Source organism: Hyperoodon ampullatus (assembly GCF_949752795.1).
Source record: "Hyperoodon ampullatus genome assembly, chromosome: 19".
NCBI classification, from domain to species: Eukaryota; Metazoa; Chordata; class Mammalia; order Artiodactyla; family Ziphiidae; genus Hyperoodon; species Hyperoodon ampullatus.
In genome coordinates, this window is record NC_136932.1 from 9783317 (window position 1) to 9806650 (window position 23334).

General features: G+C 57.7%; 2 protein-coding genes across 2 annotated transcripts in view; both read left to right on the forward strand.

The window, feature by feature from the left end:
- Positions 1–12035, forward strand: part of CRHR1 (corticotropin releasing hormone receptor 1) — a gene marked incomplete at its 3' end in the record, with an annotated part of 51435 nt that extends 39400 nt beyond the window's left edge. The window contains exons 5-13 of the mRNA XM_079725615.1: positions 6298–6404; positions 7182–7302; positions 7492–7645; positions 7939–7999; positions 10147–10219; positions 10483–10568; positions 10807–10942; positions 11129–11170; positions 11895–12035. Coding sequence (XP_079581741.1) covers positions 6298–6404; positions 7182–7302; positions 7492–7645; positions 7939–7999; positions 10147–10219; positions 10483–10568; positions 10807–10942; positions 11129–11170; positions 11895–12035 — 921 coding nt within the window. The remainder of the gene's footprint in view (positions 1–6297; positions 6405–7181; positions 7303–7491; positions 7646–7938; positions 8000–10146; positions 10220–10482; positions 10569–10806; positions 10943–11128; positions 11171–11894) is intronic.
- An 8122-nt stretch (positions 12036–20157) lies between these two features.
- Positions 20158–22207, forward strand: SPPL2C (signal peptide peptidase like 2C; the record flags this gene model as incomplete). Its single annotated transcript, XM_079725994.1, is given in 3 exon segments — positions 20158–20809; positions 20812–21882; positions 21885–22207. Coding segments are annotated over 3 exon segments (2046 nt in total).
- Between the last annotated feature and the right edge of the window lie 1127 nt (positions 22208–23334).

A 23334-nucleotide genomic window follows, 5' to 3' on the forward strand; every position in this document is an offset into this window, starting at 1 on the left:
AAGGGTGATGTTTGGCAGATGCGCGGGCATATCTGTCGTTCTGTGTTGCTGCTACCTCCGCCCCCCTTGTCTCCTCCCCTACATCTCCACCCACCCCTTTGGTGGGTGCTGAGGAAGGTGGGGGTCATGGAGAGGGAAGAAGGAGTGAGCAGAAAGGAAAGGGCGGGTGGGAGATGCCCCAAGTTGTCCGAGGGCCCCAGGCTGCTGGGGCGTGGGAGAGAGGAGGCTGGTCTAGGCAGTTCCAAGAATTCCAGTGCCTAAAAGATCTAAACTGGAAGGGACCTTGGAGACCCTCCATCCCATCTTGATCTGCCTGGTGATAAGAACCATCCCGAGCACTTGTTCACATACAGGCCTACACCCAACATCCGATACATCAAACTCGCCAAGGACAACCTGGGAATCTGTATTTTTAACAAGTGCAGGGGGGAGTGTGTGTGGGGGGTGGTGATGGGGAAAAAGTGAGAAACTCTGATCTAGGGTAACCCGTTCACCTAACAGCGAGGGAGACTGAGGCCCAGAAAGGGGGAGTGACTCACACAAGGTTACACAGCCAGTGTGAGTTGGAGACTGGACCCCGGGGGCTTTGGAGGTGGCTCCCTTTGCCCAGAGCCAGGGACTTGGTGTGCAGGGAGGTTGATGGTGGGAGAACAGCTTTCCCCACCTAGCACTCCGCCCACCCACCCCCGCGCATGCCTTGGTTAGCCGCTCCCCCAGGCTGCCTGGTCTCACATCACTGAGATACTGGGGCTCTGCTGTCTCCTTGTAGAAGCTGCAGAGGTAGGGCTGTGCTTAGCCCAAAAGAATGGCATGCTCTTCAGTAGTGCTGCTTTGGCAGACGAAGGAGTTACTTGGGATGCACGGCGAGAGGCTTCCTGGCATCTAATGTCACACAGGCCAGGCCATATGGTCCACCCCAGGCCGGGTGGGTTGGCCCAGCTCCCCAGCGACCTGACCTGAGCAAAGATAGCCCCCAGGTTGCTAAACATCCACATGGTGAACCAACCCCAGAAGTCCAGGGCTGGGGATGAAGGCATCCACCTGGACTGGGGGAAGAAAGTAAGGTTCCCATGTTGGGAAACGTAGTCGAACCAGAAGAGATGGGCTCGGGTGGGGCTCGGGTGGGCAAGAAGACCACTCAGCGGAGTGGGGAACTCCTTACCTAGCACACAGTAGAGGAGGCAGGAGGATGGGAAAGGCAGGTCAGTGTTGTCTGCGGCTCATAGGACCGCAGTTCATGCCTGGAGAGGGACGGTGTCGGGGAGCACAGCTAAGGCAAGAAGCCTGCAGCCCCTCCGCCGCACCCCACCCTGCGCTTTGATCGTCCTGCTGGGTCTGCAGGGCCTGAAGCTGACCATGTGTCTCCAAGTGGAGGTCAGATGGCCAGCCTCCTGCCTTAGGACAGACACCCCTCCCCCACCCCAGAGGAGCGGGCGTCTGTCCCCTTCTTGGACATCACCAAGCTGGAGACGTCACAGCTGCCTTCAATCTCCCTCCCTGCATTGGAGCCTCCTGAATGTCAGAGGACATTCACGGGGCCCCAAATCTCTCCTGCTCTAATTTAAGCCCCTTCCTTCTAGTTGGCTGATGGGGGACACTCAGCAGCCCTCCTTGCCCCCAACACCCTTGAAAGAATCGGGGGCAGAGAGGCCCTTCTCCACTCTGCAGCTCCCACCCCTTCTGCCTGGACTGGGGTCTCTCCCTCTCTCCACCAGCGGGTTAGGGGGAGAAGGCGGATTGGGGGGCACCAGCTTCTCATCAGGCCCCTCTTAGGCAGTGTAACGAGAACAGCACCGGCTGTGGAGGGGTTTGGATTCTGGTTCCAACACATGTGCTGTGTGACCCTGGGCAGGTAACTCAGCCTCACTAAGTCTCAGCTTCCTCCTCTGTAAATGGCCGGAGAGCAGTTCAGTCCGCCTCCTGGGGGAGGGAGGGCGGTGTCCGCCTGCGTCTTGGCCTGTAGAGGGCGCTCCATCTATCCGCCTCCCCTCGGCCTCATCACCTGAGCTCAGGGGAGGCTGTTGTGTTCACCAGGGAGGGGGGATGGTTGGGGGGGTCACCAACCATCGGGCACCCCCGGTGGGGTCACGGGCACCCCCGTTCGTCTGGTTGCAGGGCTCACCCCCACCCGGGCTGCCCCGCCCACCCTTTCCCGGGCAGCCCCCGCTGGCCCCTTTGCCTAGCACTCTGGGTAATCAGTTAATTTAATTAGTGAAAATGCCATCCCCTTCTGCCAGCCCTCAGCCTCGCCAGACCCCTCCCCATTCCCAAGACTCCCCGTCCCCTCCTGGAGCTACTGTGCAAGAGGAAGAGGAAAGTCGCCAATTAACCTAGCTGCCGATTTCTCAGCTCTGGGCCCGGACTCAGCCCTAATTAAGCATCAGCGCCCCAGGAACTGCAGATAATGGATTCGCAGAACCACTGCCTGTGAAATGAGGCTTGTGAGGGTGCCCAGAGGCCAGGCCAGGGAGGCGACCTGCCCACAGCCATCACCAGCAGGGGACAGGTCCCCAGCCGGGGAGCTTGCTTCATGCATGGCCCAGCTCCTGCACTGACCCCCCGGCACCAGCCTGCACCCTCCCCCCACACACTTATCTCCCTCCACTGCAGAGACACCCCAAACTGCCCCAGACAGCTCTCCCGTCCCCCCACCGCTCCCTTGACACTTGCACACACTCTGCTTCCCTCCCCTACACTCTGCTGAGCTCGGGGAGCCCTGGCCTCCTGCACATCCGGGGAGGGCACATACTTTGATGGGACATAAAAGGGGCTCTGGGGGGTGTGGGCTCGTGGGCCGGCGTTCACTGCTCGCAGAGGGGGTTGGTTCGACCAGGGCTTCTGGAATGCTTAGGAATCATCTGGACTTCTTGCTAAAATGAAGATTCTGACTCCGTGGATCTGGGGTGGGGCTTGAGGTTCTGCATTTCTTAAGGTTCCTGCAAGCTCCTAGGTGATGCTGACTGTTGCTGGTCTGAGAACCACACTTTGAGGAAGCAAGGGGCTGGAGTGCCCAGGGTGGGGTGAGGGAGTAGCTCAGGAAACCCAGGTGGAGAGGGAGAGCCTCAAAACGAGGTGGACGGGGGTGGGAGAGAGGCTGGGGCAGTGGGGACCAGGCGGGGAGAACCCATCATGCCATCCTGAAAAGGCATCAGGACAGGTCTGACACTGCCGCCGCTTGGGACCAGGTGGGCCCTGCAGAGAGTCTGGTCAGAGTTACTTACTGGATTCTGGTCATGAGGGTGCAGAAGAGTGGCTTCTGCCCAGTGCCACACGGTGCCACCCTCCTCAGGGTACTTACCTGCCAGTCTCTGGTCTCCAGGCTGGACAAGGATAGAGCGCTGGTCAGGTCCCCAGGGACTGGCTGTGTCCACGGGTCCTTCAGGCATCCCAGCTGCTTCTGCAGTTAACGGTGGCTTTCTCTCAGGAGGTCACTGACTGTCTCTCAGGGTGTCATCAGGATCTCTTGGAGTGTCACTGGGTGTCTCTTAGGATGTTGCTGGCTATTGTCTCCGGGTGTCATTGAACACCCCTCAGGTTATCGCTGACCACCTCTTGGGGGTGACTGGCCATCTGTCCTGGTGATGCCGGTCATCTCTCGGGGTGACACTGCCATCTCTCCAGCAGTCTTCTCGGGCTCTCGCTGCACTGTAACCCCCCAGCTGCCTTGCTCTTTCTCAGTTTGCATCAGGCTGATGTGGCAGGTGAGAAGCAGGGCTGGGAGCCAGCCTGGGCCCTCCAGCTCGAGGAGTCAGGCAAAGGTGGTCCCCTGCATGGTTCGGCCCAATTCTCCCCTCTCAGCCTCCGTGGAGAAAACCCCTCATGAGCCCCCAACCTCCCCGTAGAAGCTCCCTGAGAATTCTGGGCCCAGGACGAAGAGAGTGCTTCTGTTTTCAGTCCCTGCTTATCCCCCAGGAAATGTACCGCGGGGACGGAGGAAGGAGGGTCTTTAAGGCCACGCAGACCTGGATGCCGACGCTGGGCCGATTATGCAGCCCCTTCAACCGGAGAAACGGGGACAGGACAGTCTCAGAGGGCAGTTGTGAGAAAGAAAAGCAGTGATGTCTGTAAAGCCCCTGGCGCAGTGCCTAGCATACAGTCGGCGCTTAATAAATGACTCATGCCACCCCACACCAAAGGACCCCGGCTCGGCCTGCTGTGGGGGGGCAGTGAAGGGCCTCCCTGCACACTCTGTTCATCTTGCCCACCTGGGCCTGTGCCTGAAGCTGGGGCATCACACCGTTCTGGGCTCCACAGACTCTGCCATTACCCAGGGGCTTCGCAGCATGGATCTGTGGAAAATTTAATAAGAGGAAATTAAATATCAGTTCCAGACAGGCTGGATGTGTGCATATCTGCTGGAGTCTCTGGACTTGGCATCTACCGCCAGGCACTCAGAGATGCTACCCCGCCGCCCCCCGCGTTTATGTGACGGCAGTGAATACCCTCTGCTCCTCCCGCCCTCTCTCCCCACTGCCATTTACACCTCGCTGGGTCTCAGCGCTTCAGAGCCTGAGCTGCTAATGTGATTTCCTGTCATGTTCCTGAAAGCTGCTTCCAGGAAAACCAGCCCCTAGAACAGAGCTGCCTGCGCCCTCTGGGCCTCAGAGCTGCTTCGGTGAGGACGCCCCTTCAGAAGCGGGAGAGCGGGGGCTGGGGAGAGCAGGGGAGGGAGGGCTTCACCCCTCCTCAGATGCCCGTTAGGTGTCCTGCTTCAGAGGTGCACCCCTTGTCCTTGGGTGGGTGAGTTTAGGCCTCAGTTTCCTCATCTGGAAGATGGGTAGGGCTGGACTTGATCCCTTGGGACCGGTTCTGATGCCCGTGGATTCTGTAATTCCGACAGGAGGGTCCACGGAGAGCCAGGAGCTCCGGTGGCTCTGAAAGGGTGCACAGGTCTCCTGCGAGCTTGTCTTTCTCTCATTACTTGCCAGTTTCCGGGCATCATCATGCCCATGCCCCACCCCAGAACCTGGAAAGGGTGAGGGAGGGAGGGGTTACCAGGGACCCTCCCCTTGCAAAAGCCAGCGCCTTTCCAACATCCATTTTTCCTTCCTGCACTCGACACACAGTTCCCAGCGCTCCACCGTGTGCCACACTCTGGCTCTTTAGCCCCTGCCCTCTTGGGACCTACAAAAGGGTGAAGGGGGCCTTTGCTCTCACGGGGTCAGGAGTCTGCAGAGAGCTGGGCCCTGGAGACCCCAGTCCACCATCAAGGGGTGGGGACCCGTCTTCTCCCTCAGCATCTTGTCAATCTGCACGTGAAGGTGAGAGGTGGTTTGAAGCTGAGTGACCTTGAACAAGTCTGTGTACTTTGGGGCCTGTTTTTTCTGCAAAATAAGGTACAGACCCCCTACTGGCTCTTCCCCCAGTGTTGCCTTGAGGGTTTGAGAAGATAACAGATATGAAAATACTCTGTAGGGAATTCCCTGGCGGTCCAGTGGTTAGGACTCCGAGCTTTCATCACTACTGAGGGCCCGGGCTCAATCCCTGGTTGAGGAACTAAGATCCTGCAAGCCGTGCAGCGTGGCCAAAAAGGAAAGAAAATACTCTGTAAACGGGAGGGCTTCCACACATGGAGCGAACTTTGATTGGAAAGGGGCCTGCTGCGTTTCCCCAGCTTCCATCAGTGTATGAAATGAATGAAATAATAACATTGGAAACTTTGTTTTAGTCCTGGGAGAGGACCCCATTGACTTCAGGCAGACCCCCTGGGCCAGGGGTGGGACCCGGGAAGCAAGTTATAGAGCCTAGAGCGGTTTTTTATGGTTTCTAATGATTCTGTGGATGCTAATCCACAGCAACTGCCCTTTCCCCTGCTCGCTGAGAGGAGCGGGCCTCAACGGCAGCGGGAGGAATTTAGGGGTGATGGAGAAGGTGGTGGCTCAACTCAGAAACGGGAGGAGGAGAGAAGTCCTAGAGGGTTGGTCTGCACCCACAAGGGCCACCTGGTTTTGGGACTGAACGGAAACGTGAACATGAGAGAACATCCGTGAGCCGCGCGTGCGTGTTTGTGCGCACGGAGTGGGGAACCCTATGTGATATGGAGATTCAAGTTAACTGATATTTTTCCCACAGCACAGAGCATGGGATTGGGGGACAGACAGACAGACATAGACTCAGATTGGACGGCACTGCTCTAGGGCAACACCTCACACATGCAGGGGCTCAGGAAGGGATAACTTGTTATCATGGTCCACTTTGTCCCAGGCACCTGTGGGGGTGGGCTGACCTGGCACATCCAGTGGGCACAGGGGCACAGCTGTGAAGGAGCCTCACCTCTGCCCCTCTCTCCCGCCTCAGAAGAAGAGCAAGGTACACTACCATGTTGCCGTCATCATCAACTACCTGGGCCACTGCATCTCCCTGGTAGCCCTCCTGGTGGCCTTTGTCCTCTTTCTGCGGCTCAGGTGAGGAGGCCCTGGCACTGTCCCCTGCCACAGCCCCCAAGCCTTGAGCAGGGGGGAGAAGTAAGATACAGGAGGCAGTGGTGGGCTGGGGGAGTCCAGCTCCCTCACCTCAGTGGGAGCAGGTGACAGATACAGATGTCCCAGGTCTCTTGGAACCTCTGGCAGGGTCGCTTCTGCAACCCTGCCCAGTGACTGCAGAGGGGAGGGGGATGGCCAAAGCCCAGGCTCACCTGTGTCACCCACACCCAGGCCGGGCTGCACCCATTTGGGAGACCAGGAAGGTGGAGCCCACTTTGGGTTTGAAGCTGCCTGGCCCCAGCACAACTGCCAAGGATGCAGGTGGCAGTGCCAGCCAGGTCTGTGCCAGGAATGGGGGCTGACAGCAGGGGCTGAGCATCAGGGCTGAAAGCTGGGAGGGAGGCATATTGCTGGAGGCCTTTTTATGTTTTCTGAGCCTCCAACTTGGAGCTACAGGGAGGGAAGGGTGCTCATGGGAGAAGGGGAATCCCTAGTAGCCAAGCAGCCCCTGGTCCCTGCAGCGCTGGCCATGCGGCAGGCTCTGCCCCGGAGCTTAGGCCTGGGTGGGCCACAGTTAGGAAGGGACCTGTGGGACAGAGCCGCTGCTGCCACCTCCCAGTGTGACCTAGTCAGCGCCCCCTGCTCGGAGCCTCAGTTTCCCCATTCATACATCTGGGCTGGAGTGATGCTGGTGACCTAGCCCTCATCTTCTCTCTCCTCCTCTTCCGCCCATCACCCACCCTCCCCTGCTGCCCACAGGAGCATCCGGTGCCTGAGAAACATCATCCACTGGAACCTCATCTCGGCCTTCATCCTGCGGAATGCCACGTGGTTCGTGGTCCAGCTCACCATGAGTCCAGAAGTCCACCAGAGCAACGTGGTGTGTCCTGGAGGGGCAGGGTCTGGGTGGGGCTGCCTTTGCAGAGGAGGGACCGGAGCCAGGCCTTGGAGCCCACAGCACAGGAGTGGGTCCTGGGGGGTGCCCCGTCCTGCCGGGAGGAGGCCCCAGGCTGCTCCCTCCCATCCCCCCTCCCTGGTTAATCATCACCTCTGATGGGGTGGGCGGCAGGGCTGGTGCAGGCTGGTGACAGCCGCCTACAACTACTTCCACGTGACCAACTTCTTCTGGATGTTTGGCGAGGGCTGCTACCTGCACACGGCCATCGTGCTGACGTACTCCACCGACCGGCTGCGCAAGTGGATGTTTATCTGCATCGGCTGGGGTGAGCGGGCCAGCCCCCTGCCCTGACCCGCCATCCTCTCCCCACCCAGACTCAGACCGGCTGGCTGGGGGCCTGAGACTGAGGCCAGCTTAGGGTGGTGGGGTGTGCACACAGCCCTCTGCCCCTACTTGAGGGGCAGGGACAATGGGAACATCTTAAAGGAGGCATGATAGGCCAGTGAGTACCTGGGGAGGCCCTGCCCGCCTCTAGGCCCTGGGCTGCACTGGGGTCTTCCAGGCCTGCATCCCCCAGACTCCACCGACAGGTCCTGTGACTGCCGGTCTCTCCCTCAGGTGTGCCTTTCCCCATCATCGTGGCCTGGGCCATTGGGAAGCTGTACTACGACAATGAGAAGTAAGTCACCTCCTCTTCACTGCCCTCAGGGCCCCCTGAGCCCCGAGATCCAGGCTTCCAGCCCCGTTCTGTCTGATGCTCCTCAGGGACCTTCAGCCATGTCACCTTCCCTGTCAGGGCCACAGTTTCTTCATCCACATAGGGAGGGTGCTGGGGGTCAGATTCAAATTGAGTCTCCCTAACAGTGTTCTGCCTGAGGTGGGACTGGACAGGCAGGTCCAGGCTCTTTTATCTGTCTCGGGCTTTCACCACAGGCAGAACAGCCTAAAGGTTACTGGCAGTCCCCGGAGCCCAACCACCCAGGTTCTGAACGGTGGCTCCCATCATTAAGTAGCTTTATGACCTTGGGCTAGTTACTACAGTGTGCCTTAGTCTCCTCATCTGTAAAATGGGCATCCTCATAATAGTGCCTCCCTCAAAGTGTTTTTGTGAGGATGACATGAGTTAATATATGTTAAGCATTTACCATAGAGTCTGGCACATAGTAACTGTCATATAAATGTTTTCTATTAATAAAGACTTGTTTTAACAAATAATTCCATTGATTTAATAGGAACTGATCCAGACAATCTCAGAGACTCCTTCCAGCTCTAAAGTCCTGAGGGGCTGTACTTAAATGGAAGTAGGTGTTCCCAATCACCCCTGAAAACTGCACTTCCACTGCAATGGTTCTCAGCCTTGGCTTGTGTTAGAATCGTGCAGGAAGCTTTAAAAAGTACCGATGCCCAGGTTTGACCTCCAGAGAGTTGGATGTTATTGGTCTGGATTGTGGCCTGGGCACCAGGATTTTTTAAACCTGCCCAGGTGATTCTAATATGAAGCTAAGATTGAGAACCACTGAAAAAGAGAGGCAGAAAAAGTGGACATAGATGGCCAGGGGAGGTGCCAGGATCTTCTTTGCCCAAGTGTTCTCAGGAACCCACTGTCTGACTGGGGTTCCAGGCGGCCTCCATCACCATGGCTATTCCTCTCCACCCCTGACAAGGAGCCTGGAAAATTATATTCACGTTTAGGAAGGATCAAGGTGATCCCTCCTGACTCCGGCCCAGCCTAGCTGGCTCTCTCTGCATTTGCACAGCCGTGGTATGGGGGCCTGAACTGGGAGTGGGGGCAGCTGACAAGCAGGACTGGGGGCTTGGCAGTGATTCCAGAATGGTGGCCTGGGTCTCAGAACAGGAGCATTGTAAATCCTGGGCGATGGAGCCTGTGCCTGCAGGTGTGCAGGTGAGTACAGGGAAGGAAGAACAAGTTTCAAAAAGCTGCCCAGTGTGTGTGTCTGGGCGCATCTTGGAGCAAAAAGGATGGCTGAGCACAGAGGAAAGTTGGTCTGAGCGTCTCTGGAGCTCCACCTTGTGGTAAGATGCTGACACTGCAGCAGAAGGGATCCAGGTGTGAGACCTGAGAGAGACTGCAGGCTCTGGGGCCAAGGACTGGACCTGGCCCCAGGACAGCTTGCGTTTGGTCTGCCCCGTGTTTTTTGAAAACTTGAATTGCTTCCAAACTTTGAAAAAGTCAAGAGGTTTCACATGAAAATCTCAATTTATTGTTTATGGAAGCGTGCTGAGATCTAGGTACTGTGGATCTGCATGCCCGAGGGTCCATCATCTCTGTGCAAGGCCATGGGACTTCCTATGTGCCTCATCCCAACCCACTCCCCAGACCTCCCTAGGTCTTGCTGGAGGGAAACTCAAGAAAACGAAAAGCAATTCTGCCTCTCACGACAGGTGGGAACTGTAGAGTCTCTGCCTCTAGGTCGTTCAGGCTGCCATTAAACAAATTCAGAGATTGTTAGCTACGGAGCGTCACTGCATGACACATACAGGGCAAGGCCCCCCCTCATGGGCATGCGCCAGAGACACAGTGGGGACTGAGGGGAGCAGTGTGTGTTGGACCCATGCCTGTTCTATTCAGCGGTCTTTTCCCCAATCCCCCTCCCTGCCACAGTGCCTGCTTCCAGCTTTACATCTCAAAGGATGCTATCCATTCTGCAGATGGAAAGCTATCTTGACCTTCTGCCAGGGTTGGGAATGGGGCACCCAGATCCTGGCTTTTGGCTCCAGTCCTGGCCTGGCCAAGCACTGTTCCTCCCTCATGCCACTGAACAGGACCCAGGTGACCCTCCTCCTCTTACCTCTGTGGCCTTCTAGGTGCTGGTTTGGCAAAAGGCCTGGGGTGTACACTGACTACATCTACCAGGGCCCCATGATCTTGGTCCTGCTGGTAAGAACTTGGGTAGAGAGACAGGAGAGAGGGGCTCAGTGGGGAGGAGCAAGCAGGGCTTACGTGGTCTAAAAGGATCCCTCTGCCTAGAGGTGGCGGGCAGAGGGCCAGGAATATGTAAGGGCTCATGAAGGTGGAGGGAGAGCAGCAAGGGGGCGGAGACCAGACCTGGGACAGCTGAGTCCCTGCCCTGTCCCCCACCTTCCCTCCAGCATCTTGCACACACCCATGCCCAGGCCATCCCACCATGTGTCAAATTACAGATCAATTTCATCTTCCTTTTCAACATTGTCCGCATCCTCATGACCAAACTCCGGGCATCCACCACGTCTGAGACCATTCAGTACAGGTAACCAGACCTGCCTCCCCCACCCATGGGGCGCTTCAGAGATCCCAGCCTCTGACCCAGGGTATCCCCCCAGGCCTGAGAGTCCCTCCCGAAACCCCAGCTCCCCTTGTCTCAGACATTCTGGGGATCTGCTACAGCCCTCCCCCAGACCCGGTCCCTCTCACCAAGCCAGAGGCCCCAGCCCCCTCCCGGGTGGGCTGTGACTCTGGGCCTCCCCCCCCAACCTGCCCCACCCCAGGAAGGCTGTGAAGGCCACTCTGGTGCTGCTACCCCTCCTGGGCATCACGTACATGCTGTTCTTCGTGAACCCCGGGGAGGACGAAGTCTCCCGGGTCGTCTTCATCTACTTCAACTCCCTCCTGGAATCCTTCCAGGTACAGCCGTCCCCCACCCCAACCCCTCGCTCCAGCCCTGACTGTCCCCTGCACCTCTTCGGGTGGGGATTCTTCCAGGCAGGGGCCTGGAGGAGTGGGAGGCTGGGGACAGAAAGGGGTCGCCCCGAAGCTGGGTGGGGCCACACCTGCCCCCGTCCCTTGACCCATCTTCTCCCGCCACCCCAGGGTTTCTTCGTGTCTGTGTTCTACTGCTTCCTCAACAGCGAGGTAAGGACCTGGGGCCCCAGGACTCGGGGCGGCAGGAGGCCTGCTGGGACCAGAGACTGTCTGTAGCCTCCTCCTGCCCGAGGTGGCAAGCCCACTTCTTTGCTCTCATAGGCAGTAGGTGTGGGAGCCAGAAGCCGGGGCTCCAGTCTCATCAATGAGTCTGTGAAATGGGCTGTTGAAAACCAGGAAGCTGAGCCCTGGGACAAGGGGTGTATGTAGGTTGAGGGCAGGAGATGTGTATGGGTTGAGGGTAGAGATTCTTCATGGCAAAGGCCATATGGCACCTTTGGGTGGATTTGAGAAAGGTACCCCTTGCTCAGAACGCTTGAGAAAATTGTCCTAACAAATAAGCAAATCATGGGCTTCCCTGGTGGCACAGTGGTTAAGAGTCCGCCTGCCGATGCAGGGGACGCGGGTTCGTGCCCCGGTCCGGGAAGATCCCACATGCCGCGGAGCGGCTGGGCCCATGAGCCATGGCCGCTGAGCCTGCACACCTGGAGCCTGTGCTCCACAACACGAGAGGCCGCGGCAGTGAGAGGCCCGCATACCGCAAAAAAAAAAAAAAAAAAATGCAAATCAACAATGTTGATGATGTGAATGTTGCCACCTCCGATGTGACCCCCTGTGCACGGCTCCCCTGTATAGCTGCTTGTGGAAGCCCTGGGGGAGGGATGGGGGTCCTGAAACCCGGGCTCAGACCTTATGCTCTGCTCTATGCCCACAGGTCCGCTCTGCCATCCGGAAGAGGTGGCACCGATGGCAGGACAAGCACTCGATCCGCGCCCGAGTGGCCCGCGCCATGTCCATCCCCACCTCCCCCACCCGTGTCAGCTTTCACAGCATCAAACAGTCCACAGCACTCTGAGCTGGAGGGCCGTGGAGTGGCCCCCAAGGTCCATGGCTGGGGAGATGGTCGCCAGGCTCAGCTGGCCGCCCTGTCTGTGGAGGGGACCAGCTCTCTCCCACACCCTGTACCCCCAGGAGTAGCTGGCTGGCACTGAGAGCTCGGGAGGCCCCTCCCGCACCCCCGGCTGAGCAGGAGTTCCAGGCCTCTGAGAGCAGTCTGGGCCATGGGATGAATGGAAGATAACCTATAGGCCTGTACTGGGCCCAGGGCCTCTGGCTCCCCTTTGCCCCAAGATTGGAACAGAAAAGGAGTGGAGATGGAGAGCAGGGAATCCAAAGCAGCATGTGGGTCCCTCCAAGAGGTGTTTTTTTCCAGAGCACAAGATGGCAGCCCATTGGAGACCCCGGGATGTCCTCAGCGACTGTGGGGGGGGGGCCATCCACTCCTCCAGGAGCATCATGGGAAACTCTTGTGACAGCGTTCAAGTCACCGTGATGATGCCTCCAGGCCTTAGCAATGCTTTCCAACACCACTGGGAACCAAGGCCATGTTGTCAGAAGCCCTGCAGACATGGTTAGAAATCAGGTGGTATCATCAGACATGGGGCCACATCACCGAAATCCTCCCAAGCCACCAGAAACTCATGTGACCCTGTGGCACTGCCACCACAAATGCCCTGCCTCGCTGCCTTGCACCCTTGGACCTTTACTACCCCACAGCCCACATGGGTTCCCCCTCCTTAACCTCCTGCCCCAGGTGTCTCCCCCTTCGTGAGATGATGGGGAGGTGGGAGGGTGACAGAGTGTCCTAGAGCAAAAGCCAGTGTGTGCCCCAGCCAAAGCCAGCCTCCCTTTGAGGGGCAGAGAATACTGGGGGCCACCCAGCCTGCTGTTTTCAGTGACCTGGCCTCTGGGGCAACCCCTCTGCTGGTCAAAGGGACCCTGTGGCCCTTGGATGACCTCACTGGGAAACATCATTAGCAAAGATAGAAGAGGGTGGGACACTCAGCCCCCCTCTGCCTCAAATTCCCCAGAGCAGGACAAGTGGCTCTTGGGGCAACCAGCCAGCTGACCACTTGCAACCCTGGTAAGGACCCAGCCACATCCAGAGATACTGGACAGCCAGAGCAGGGCTTTGGGGGAGTGGGGCTGGGAGATGGGGGTGGCTAGTGTAAATAATAATATTTATCTTTCAACCAGCACTTGTGAAGCCTGGTATGTGCTAGGGCTGGGTAGGGAGGGCACCACAAAGAAATGGAGGCCACTTTCAGCCTTTAGGGCCACCGTGTGGTTGGGGAACCAATGGCACTCAGACACATGACAATGATGGGGCGCTAGGGGAGCCCCTGAGGTCCAGGAGAGGACTTAGGAGAAGGGCATGGGTCAGCGGGGACCAGGTAAGGGCAGCTTTTGTAAGGGGGTGAGTCGTAGGGAGAAGGTGGAGGACACCACAGGCCAGGCACAGCTTGAACACAGGTGAGTCAGTGGGACCAGGCCGAAGTGTGTCCCAGCCCCAGGGGAGGAGATAAGCTGGGAACAGGAAGGAATTAGGAAGCAGGGGAGGCTGAACAGGCTTGAAGGGTGTCTTAGCATGGAAACCCCAGAAGCATACCAAGAGACAAGGCTTCGAGAACCAACTCCAGGGTAGGGGCGCACACGCCCACCACCATGGGTGGCTGCAGCCAGTCCTGCTGCGGAAGGTGGGAGAGCCGGGTGGGACCCACACCTGCGTTGTCCCACCCGAAGGACGAGGGATGTGTATCCACCAGCTCCTGGGGGACAGTAAATCCCTGCACCTCCTGCGGAGGCCGGGAGAGTGCCGGGCACAACGTGGGCCACGTCCTCGGGGCAGGAGGTGGTTGGGATACAGATGCTCCACCCAACACACTCAGGCCCGGGCCTTGCCTCTGAGTCTCTGACCCGGAAAGAGGGCCACACAGGGGTGTGTGTGTATGCATGAGTGCATGCGCACACGTGCACACGGGTGCGTGTGCTATCAGGACACCAGGACAGACATGACCGCGGTGCTGGGAGCCCCAAAGCTTCTGCTGGGGCAGGGGAGGTCCAGTGGGTGAGGATCTGGCTGCTCCCCGAGGGAGGAGCTGGGGGTGTCCCTGAAGGCCATGTGGGTTACCCCGCTCTGCTAACTCCCCAAGCGCTGTCCCCTTAAGGTGAGAGATGGGGGGACCAGCTGAGCAGAGGAAGCCATGAGAAGAGGACCAGGGACACCAGGACGGAGACATGCTGACAGCTTCCAGAGCAGCTGGGGTGGGACAGCCTCATAACGGGTCCTAGCTGACAAGGGGGACCAGAAGTGACTTGAGTCTCAAATGGCCACAAGTGAGGCACCTTTCTCAACGTTGCCTTCCACCCAATGAAGGAGAAGTGAGAAAGCAAGGCACTTCACGGACAATGTTGGGATGTGGGGGGCTGGGGGTATCCCAAGGACAGAGGAGCCTGAGAGGGGCTGGGGGTGACTGTGAGGGGGTTTTACAGGCAAGGGGTCTTGAAGGGGCCAAGCTGGGGCGATGCCCCTTTTCCTGCTTGTGCCTCCGGGCTGTTTTAGCTGATGGGCACCCTTCGCACGCCTACTGTGCGCTCAGCTCTGTGGGTGGGGGGAGGGGAGCAGCACCCCCAGTACGTACGCCAGCAGCAGGCTGCAAAGCTCAGAGCTGCTGGCTCTGGAAGGTCGTGGGAGGACATCCAAGGCGAGGCTGGTGGTCATCACAGAAGCTGCAAGGGGTCCCTGGGCCATGGGCGCTGTTTCAGATGAACCTCAGGATCCCTCTAGTCCAGAGACTGTAAGGGTAGAGGGGCTGCTGCAGCACAGCTGGAAACAACCGGGCTGCAAAGAACTGCAGCCCCACCTGCCAGGGGCAGGTGTGCTGAGTTTAACCCTTCCATGGGCTGCAGGGCTGGAGTCAAGGCAGGCCCCCGATGGGATTTCTGAGGGTCATTCTGCCCTGAGCTTCGACTTGTGGGTGGGTGGGAAGGGAGGTCCCTTGGGGCTGTGGCTGTGTGATGGGCCAACAGACACACATGTCACCCCACTGTGGGAAGGGGCCGAGCAGCTGCAGGGTGGGGATCACTGCAGGACAGGCCCCTCTCTCAAGCTGGGAAGAATTTTTCTCCATGCCACACTCAGAGGCTGCAGTTCCCTAAAAGTTCCCCCACCTGAGCCCTTTTCTCCTTGGGTCCCTCCCTCATGGGCACAGATCACCAGTACAGGAAAAACCACCCTGTGGGGTTTGGGTTTTCCAGTTCTGGCTCCCCCCTCCCTGAGTGTGAAGGTATAGCCCCTGTTTAGGGGCCCTCGGCTTCCCCTGCAAGACCTCCTCAGTCCCCCTGCTGCCGATGGGACCCAGACTGGGACCCTGACAGACACCCTGGGACCTGAAGTCAGGGCAGAGGGTGCAGATCAGGGAGGGAGGGAGGTTTTGGAATCCAGATAATAATTAATTGAGGACATTTGTAGATTGCTTTGCAATCCACAAAATCCTTTATAGCATTCACGGAAGTAGGGAACAGACCCAGCCCATTTTACAGCCGAGAAAACTGAGGCCAAGCGACTCCCCTGAGATCAAAGGTCTCTGGCTCCAAATCCAGGCCTCTTTCTACCCCATCAGTTGACTGAAGTCACTGGGCTTGGGTTTGGGGAGGCCAGGACTGATAAAGCAGCTCTGGGGGGAGGGGACAGCGAGGAGGCCTCGGGCTTTCAGATCGGGGACGTGTCCCAGGCAAAGATGAAACCAGCCCAAAGATGGCCCAGCCAGTGTCTGGCTGCTGAGCCCAGCTGGGTGGGAGCGATGAGGGTTCTGTACATCCAGCAACCCCTTCCCCACCTTCCCAACATCCTGCACCCCTCCACCCCTTAAAATGACGCTTAACTTGGGCTTCCCAGGTGGCGCAGTGGTTGAGAGTCCGCCTGCCGATGCAGGGGACACGGGTTCGTGCCCCGGTCCGGGAGGATCCCACATGCCGCGGAGCGGCTGGGCCCGTGAGCCATGGCCACTGGGCCTGCGCGTCCGGAGCCTGTGCTCCGCAATGAGAGAGGCCACAACAGTGAGGGGCCCGCGTACAGCAAAAAAAAAATGATGCTTAACTGCAAACAGTACAGTCCAGGTCACAGAAGCCTCTGTGGGTCTCCCTGCCCAGCCCATGTGAGGGTGTCACTGGCCTCCAGCTCAGGGGTCTCTCAAGCTCATCTCATCCAGCCCCCTGACTTCAAACTGACCTGCCCACCCTTGGTTCAAACAGAGGGGGTGCTTCCTACATTTCAGCAATACTGTCACTGAGCGCTCACCGGGAGCCCCCTTGCTAAGCCCCTTACATACTGATCTCATCTACACTTCATACCACCCTGTGAGGAAGGAGCTCTTACCCCCATTTAACATATGGGGAAAGTGGTGCCCAGAGAGGTTGGGACATGCCCAGCAGTGGCGTGGCTGGGTGTGAACCCAATCTGGCCTCACTTGGCCCCCACGCTGTTTAACCCCTGTGCTGCGGGAGTTCTTTGCAGAGTTCTCCTCCCCTGACCCACTGCTCCGTCCAATCCTCTTCCTATGGAAATTCAGTGTCTCCGATTTTGTGGACGAACGGTGTTCAGAGACGAAGCTGGACGCAGGAGTTTGTGCCTGCCAAGCGTGGCCTCAGGTGGGCCCATTGCCTAACCAGCCAGCCCAGCCTCCAGGCCAATCCCAGGCTGCCTGCCTCCCGGCGTCCCCAGCCCTGTCCCTGCTCCGTTTCAGAGCATCACCTCCTCTTTCCTACCTTCCACGGCCCCACTACCCCTGCAGACCCTGCTGGGCAGGCTTGGGTCAAGAGAGGCCTGGAGCAAGTATAGTTTTCAAAGCTCTCAGTGTGTTGAAAACACCAATGAGATCATCATTTGGAAATAACTCCAGAGACCACTTTTGGCCATCAGGCTGCCCCTCCAAGGGGTCCAGGACAGATGCCTGCCGCCCAGCCTCATTGCCCCCTGGTCCAAGGCAGGTGGAGGCAGAAGCGGCGTGCTCCTGCCTCTCTTGCTTTCATTACTGGGGTTTCGAGGGAAGGAGAAGATGGTAATCTGGTCCCTTCTCGGCATCTGTACCATCTCTAGAACATGCAGCTAGGACAGATGCGGGCTAGGAAACAAGGGCAGTGCATGGGCCCGGTGAGCTGGGCACCATCCCACACTTCCTGAGCAGCCCCACTGGGCTGAGACCCATTGCCTGGGACCTGCTGCCCTCTCTGCCCTGAGTGGATAAAGATAAGTATTCCAGGTGCCACCTACATCCCCAAACAGAAGGCAGAGACATTGCCCCTGGCCTGCCCTGGGCAGCGACCCTGAGAGCCCAGGCCATAGCTAAGGGGGGGGGCAGTGGGGAAGGAACAGAAGCTGGAGATCAGGGGGATGCCTTCAAGGAAAGGGGTGGAATCTGGGGAGGGCATAGGGGAGAGTGGTTGATGCAGAGTCTTAGAGCAGAAACACAGCCTGGGGAGTGGGCATCAGCCACTTGTGTGACTGCGCCTAACAGGGCATCCTGCAGGGCGTTGTCAGGGCACCAAGCAGCCACAGAGAGGAGTAATTCCATGGCTGGGGGCTGGGGGCCGGTGCTGGGAGATGGGACGGGGGGATCTGGGGAAGCAGCAATTGGACAGACACCCAAAAGCCTTCTGTGAGCTGGGTCCCAGGAAGAGCCTCAAAGGAAATGAGCCTCCAGAGAATTCGTTGAGCCCAGGCCACCAGGAGCCTAAGGGTAGATCGGGGTGGGGGAGAGGCAGGAGCAGGCTCTGGGGGGCCCGTGTTTTTGAACCCCAAATGGGGACATATGCTGGTCTGATTGGGTCCAGAAGAATTACAATGAGGCCTGTCCTGAGCACAGTGCCCCTGGAGGGGACCGGAGTTGCTCCTTGTTTTGTTCTTTATAAAAGCGTGGTAAAATACACACAATATAAAATTTACCATTTCAACCAATTCAACATATTAAATACACTCACAATGTTGTGCAACCATCACCTCTATCCAGTTCCAGAACTTTTTCATCACCCTAATGAAACCCCAGATGCATTGAGCAGTCACTCCCCATCCCCCCTTCCCCCAGCCTCCAGCCACCACCAGCCTGCTTTCTGTCTCTATGATTTGCCTATTCTGGATATTTCATAAAAGTAGTCATGTGATATTTGTCCTTTTGTGTCTGGCTTCTTTCCGTTGCTTAATGTTTTCAAGGTTCAGCCACATTGGAGTGTGCATAAGAACTTCATTCCTTTGTACGGCAGAATGATACTCCATTGTACGGGTAGACTACACTTTCTTTATCCATTCATCAGCTGAAGAACATTTGGGTTCTTTTCATCTATTCCAAGTTATTGTGAAGAGTGCGGCTACAAACATTCAAGTACAAGTTTTTGTTTGAACATCTGTTTTCCATTCTTTTGGGTATATGCCCAGGAGTGGAATTGCTGGGTCATATGGTAATTTTCTGTTTAACTTATCAAGGAACGGCCAAGTGTTTTCCACAGTGACTGTACCATTTACAATATTCCCGCCAGCAACATACGAGAATCCCAATTTCTCCACATCCGTGCCAAAACCTGTTATTATCTGTTTTATTTTTTTATTTTTATAATACTACCCCAGTAGGTGTCTTAGTCTTTGGTTTTTTAAAAGACCCAGAGACTTCTCTGGTGACACAGTGGTTAAGAATCCGCTTGCCAATGCAGGGGACACAGGTTCGAGCCCTGGTCCGGGAAGATCCCACATGCCGAGGATCAACTAAGCCCATGCGCCACAACTATTGAAGCCCGTGTGCCGCAACTACTGAAGCCCGCACTCCTAGAGCCCATGCTCCGCAACCAGAGAAGCCACTGCAATGAGAAGCCCGCCCACCACAATGAGGAGTAGCCCCTGCTTGCCGCAACTAGTGAAAGCCCACGCACAGCAACGAAGACAAAAAAAAGAACAGGGCCTAGAGTCTCCTGGAGGTGGTGGAGCTGTCCTTGGAGGTAGGGCCTGAAGGACAAGAATGGGCAATGGATAAGGCCTTGGGCCAGAGGTCAGAGCCGCAGTCAAGCCGTCAGGGAGACGGGCAGGCCCCAGGCAGTTCCCTGGACAGGGCAAGACCTAAGGGTCATGTCCAGTGTGAGAGCTGGATCTGTCAACTGGGGCTGGGGCCCATGGGGTGGGCTTCTCTGAGCCTTGGTTTACACATCCATGAAGTGGGGGTATTCAGGTAAGTTTAAGCTGCTGTAACAAAGAGACTCATAATAAGCCAGTGGCTTAAGGAAGATAATGTATCTAACAGTCCACGGTGAGCATCCCATGCTCCGTGCAGACATCCAGGGACCTGGTTCCTTTCGCTCCCTTTCTCCCCATCCCTTAGGACAGCGCCCTCCTCTCCATAGCCAGTGGCCTGTCCATGACTGATTTGTGAGAAAAGGAAAGGGATGGATGAGGAGCCCCACAGTCTCTGTCCGGGTCCCTCAGGGACTCACATCATTTCTGCTCAATTCCATTGGTGAGAAATGGCCACGTGGCCATTCCTAAACCCAGGGGAGTCTGGGAGTAAAATTCCAGTCACGTGCCTGCCCAAAGGGGCATGATTTAAAAGACAGCTTGCAGCCTTGTGCTGAATGGGTGTAGTAATACCTCCTTGCAGGGTGCCGTGAGTACAGGTAAAGAACCTGGCACTTAGTAAGAGTTCAATAAAAGTGCACAATATCACTGAGGTCAGGGCTCCCAGGGGCCTTGGAAACTCTCTGGTCTAATGTCCTCATTTCTCTGCAGTTAAAGAAACAGGCACAGAGAGGACAGGCCTCTGCCTGGGTTGCCCAGTGTGTAAGGGGCAAGGTGGGTCCAGAATCCTGTCTGGGGTCCTCAACCCCATCCTCTCACCTCTTGTTTCAAATTAGCTGGTCCAGCTCCACTGGGAGCCAGGCAGAGCATGGGGACCCAGATGACCTCTCCACCCAGAGGCAGGGTTGGGGGACAGGATCCCGAGAGGCTGCACAGCTTTGTGACTAGGTGGGTGTGGCCCTGGTTTCCTGGACAGAAGACAAAGCTGCTGCTCTGTGACAGAGGGCCACACCCAGCCCTGAGAGGGGGCAGTGGGCTGTGGGCAGCTGCCATACTGGGACGCGGCAGTAGGTGCCTGAGGAGGATGGCGTGCCTGGGCTTCCTCCTCTTTCTCTTCCTCTTCCTCTTCGCCAGCACCATGGCCCAGGGGGAGTATGCTGTGGTCCACGTGGTGTCGGACAACTGGACCAAGGACTACTGCGTCCTGTTCCACTCCGACTATGTCACCCTGCCCCGGGACCTGCACCACGCCCCACTCCTGCCCCTGCATGATGGCACCCAGGCACCCTGGTGCCCAGGCGAGGACTCTTCCCACCAGGCCCACCCCGGCTCCCCCCGGCAGCGGCCCCTCCGCCAGACCACCGCCATGGTCATGAGGGGTAACTGCAGCTTCTACGCCAAAGGCTGGCTGGCTCAGGCCCGAGGAGCCCACGGGCTGCTTGTCGTGAGCCAGGTCAGCGACCAACAGTGCTCAGACAGCACCCCGGCGACCCAGGACCGCCACAAGCCCCTGCCAGACCTCACCATCCCCGTGGCCGTGCTCCGCTACACCGACATGCTCAACATCCTCAACTACACCCACGGCGGCGCCGGGGTCTGCATGGCCTTGTATGCACCCCCAGAGCCCGTCCTTGACTACAACGTAGTGGTCATCTTCATCCTGGCTGTAGGCACCGTGGCCGTGGGCGGCTACTGGGCTGGAGTGACCGAGGCTGACTGGCTGCAGCGGCACCTGGCCCAAGGGGGAGGGGTCCTGGCGGTCACGATCAGCAGGAAGCGGTGGCAGCCCAACAGGGGCACGAGGAAGAAGACGCAACAGTGGATTTCACGCCGGCCATGATGGCCGCAGTGGTCACCATGTCCGCCTCCATCATGCTGCTGCTCTACTTGTCCTATGACTGCTTTGTCTATGTCGTGATCGCCATCTTTGGCCTGGAAGCCAGCACCGGCCTCTACAGCTGCCTGGTGCCCGTGGTGCACCACCTGCCCCTGCAGCAATACCGGTGGCTCCTGCTCGGCCACCGGGCCTGTCTGCAGCTGCCCCTGCTGCTGCTGGCTGGCCTGTGCATGGTGGTGACGGTCCTCTGGGTCGCCTACCGCAACGAGGACCGCTGGGCGTGGCTCCTGCAGGACATGCTGGGTGTGGCCTACTGTCTTTTCGTCCTGCGGCGTGTGCGCCTGCCCACCCTCAAGAGCTATGCCTCCTTCCTGCTGGTCCCGCTGGCCTTTGGTGTCTTCTTTGTCTTCGTCACACCCCTGCTCACCAGGACCGGCGACAGCATCATGGTGGAGGTAGCCTCGGGCCTGGCAGACTCCTTGAGCCACAAGAGGCTGCCCGTGGTGCTCAAGGTGTCCCGGCTGAGCTTCTCGGAATTGACCCTGTGTGACCAGCCCTTCTCCATCCTTGGCTTCGTTGACATCGTGGTCCCCGGCTTCTTGGTGGCCTACTGTCACCGCTTTGACGTGCATATCTGCTCGCGGCAGGTCTACTTCGTGGCCTGCACCGTGGCCTATGCTGTAGGCCTGCTGGTCACCTTTGTTGCCATGACGCTCATGCAGATGTGCCAGCCCGCCCTGCTCTACCTGGTGTCCAGCACCCTGCTCACCAGCCTGGCCGTGGCTGCCTGCCGCCAAGAGCTCACCCTCTTCTGGACTGGCCAGGGCAGAGCCAAGACCCCCACCTGGCCGGTGCCAGGGCTCCACGGTGCCCCTTCAGTTGGCTCTGAGCAGAAGCAGAAGCATGTAGCAGATGTCCACAGAGCCAGCGAGCTTGAGGGGGCCACTGAGCACCTGGCAGGGAACTTAGCGACCTTGGGAAGGACACGGCTGAGATTGTCACCATATCTGAGGATGAAGCCACCAGTCCTGAAGGCCACAGTGACAGCTCTGAGGGCTGGAATGATGCCAACCTGGAGGCTGATGAGCTGCCCTGTACCCACCCTGGGGCCTCAGAGGAGCTGACGTCACTGATGTCAGTGGCCATGCTGACACCACTGATGCCACTCATGCAACCGCCCTCGGAGCTGGGCCACGCCCAGACCCAGGCCCACGATGCTGGCCTGCCCTGGACGGGGCTCCACAAGAAGAAGGGCCTGAAGGTAAAGAAGAGCATGTCGGCCCAGGCTCCCTTGTGAACCGGGGGCCCTGGGACTTGTGCCTCTAGACTATTGCAGAGCAAAGCCATGTGTGGCAAAAAGAAATCGGAGCATTAAAGATATTCCATATCTGCCCAGTGGAGCCTCTTTGTTTGTTAGGACTGTAAGAAAGCAGCAACCACGCAATAAGTCCATGCAGAGACTGGAGGGTCCTTAGGACAGGCCCCATCTCCCCCTGCGGCTCACCTCCGGCCTCACTGCCCATCTTTTTCTCAGGCTCAGGTCCAATTGAACAATTACTCTCCCTTGATCACACCGCCTTCTCTCTCTCTCTCTTTGCACGTGCTTTTCTCTCTGGCTGAGATACCCTTCCCATCCCAGACAGATATACCACAGCCCAGCTCCCTCTCTCATTGGAGCATTTCTAAGCAGCCTTCAAGTGTCAGCTCACTACCACCCTTCCTGCTAAGCATCCCTGCTCTAGGCATCCTGGACAGCAACACCACGCCCAGCATGTGCCTGCTGTCATCCACCTGCTGCATCCACGGACATCAAGTATGTGCCTACTGTGTACACCACCCTGTGGTGGGCACAGAGGGAGACTGCTGTCCAGCTGGGGGAAGGGTGGGGGATGGAGAACAGACAAGAAACAACTTGAGAATCATCTCAAAATGGGGATGGAGAGGTTGGGGCCGGAGTGGAAGAATTTAGGAGACCACGACTCTAGTTCCTGTGCTTCCTTCCCTGACCCTGGATGATGGCCCAATCTCTTAACCCCTTTGAGGTTCAGGAGCCTCAACTTCAAAATGGGACTTATACCATGTCCGCCTGGAGGCAGGGGCATGGACAAAATGACCTCTTGAGGACCCCACAGTTTCTTTCGTTTTATGGTGTGTTTATATGTTGCTTAAGCAGAGCAAACAAACTCTGGGGTGAGGGAAGGCTTCTGGAGGAGGCTATGTGGGAGGGGCAGTGTGGTACCGTGGTCAGAGTTCTGGAACCAGCAGCCTACTGGAAATTCCAGCTCCACCACTGACCTGTCCTGTGTCACTGAGCAAGTGATTTAACCTCTTAGTGCCTCGGTTTTCTCACCTGCAGAATGGGATAATAATAGTACCTACTGTGGGGGTTTGGGGGAGATGTGACCGCATTGGCTTATATACGAG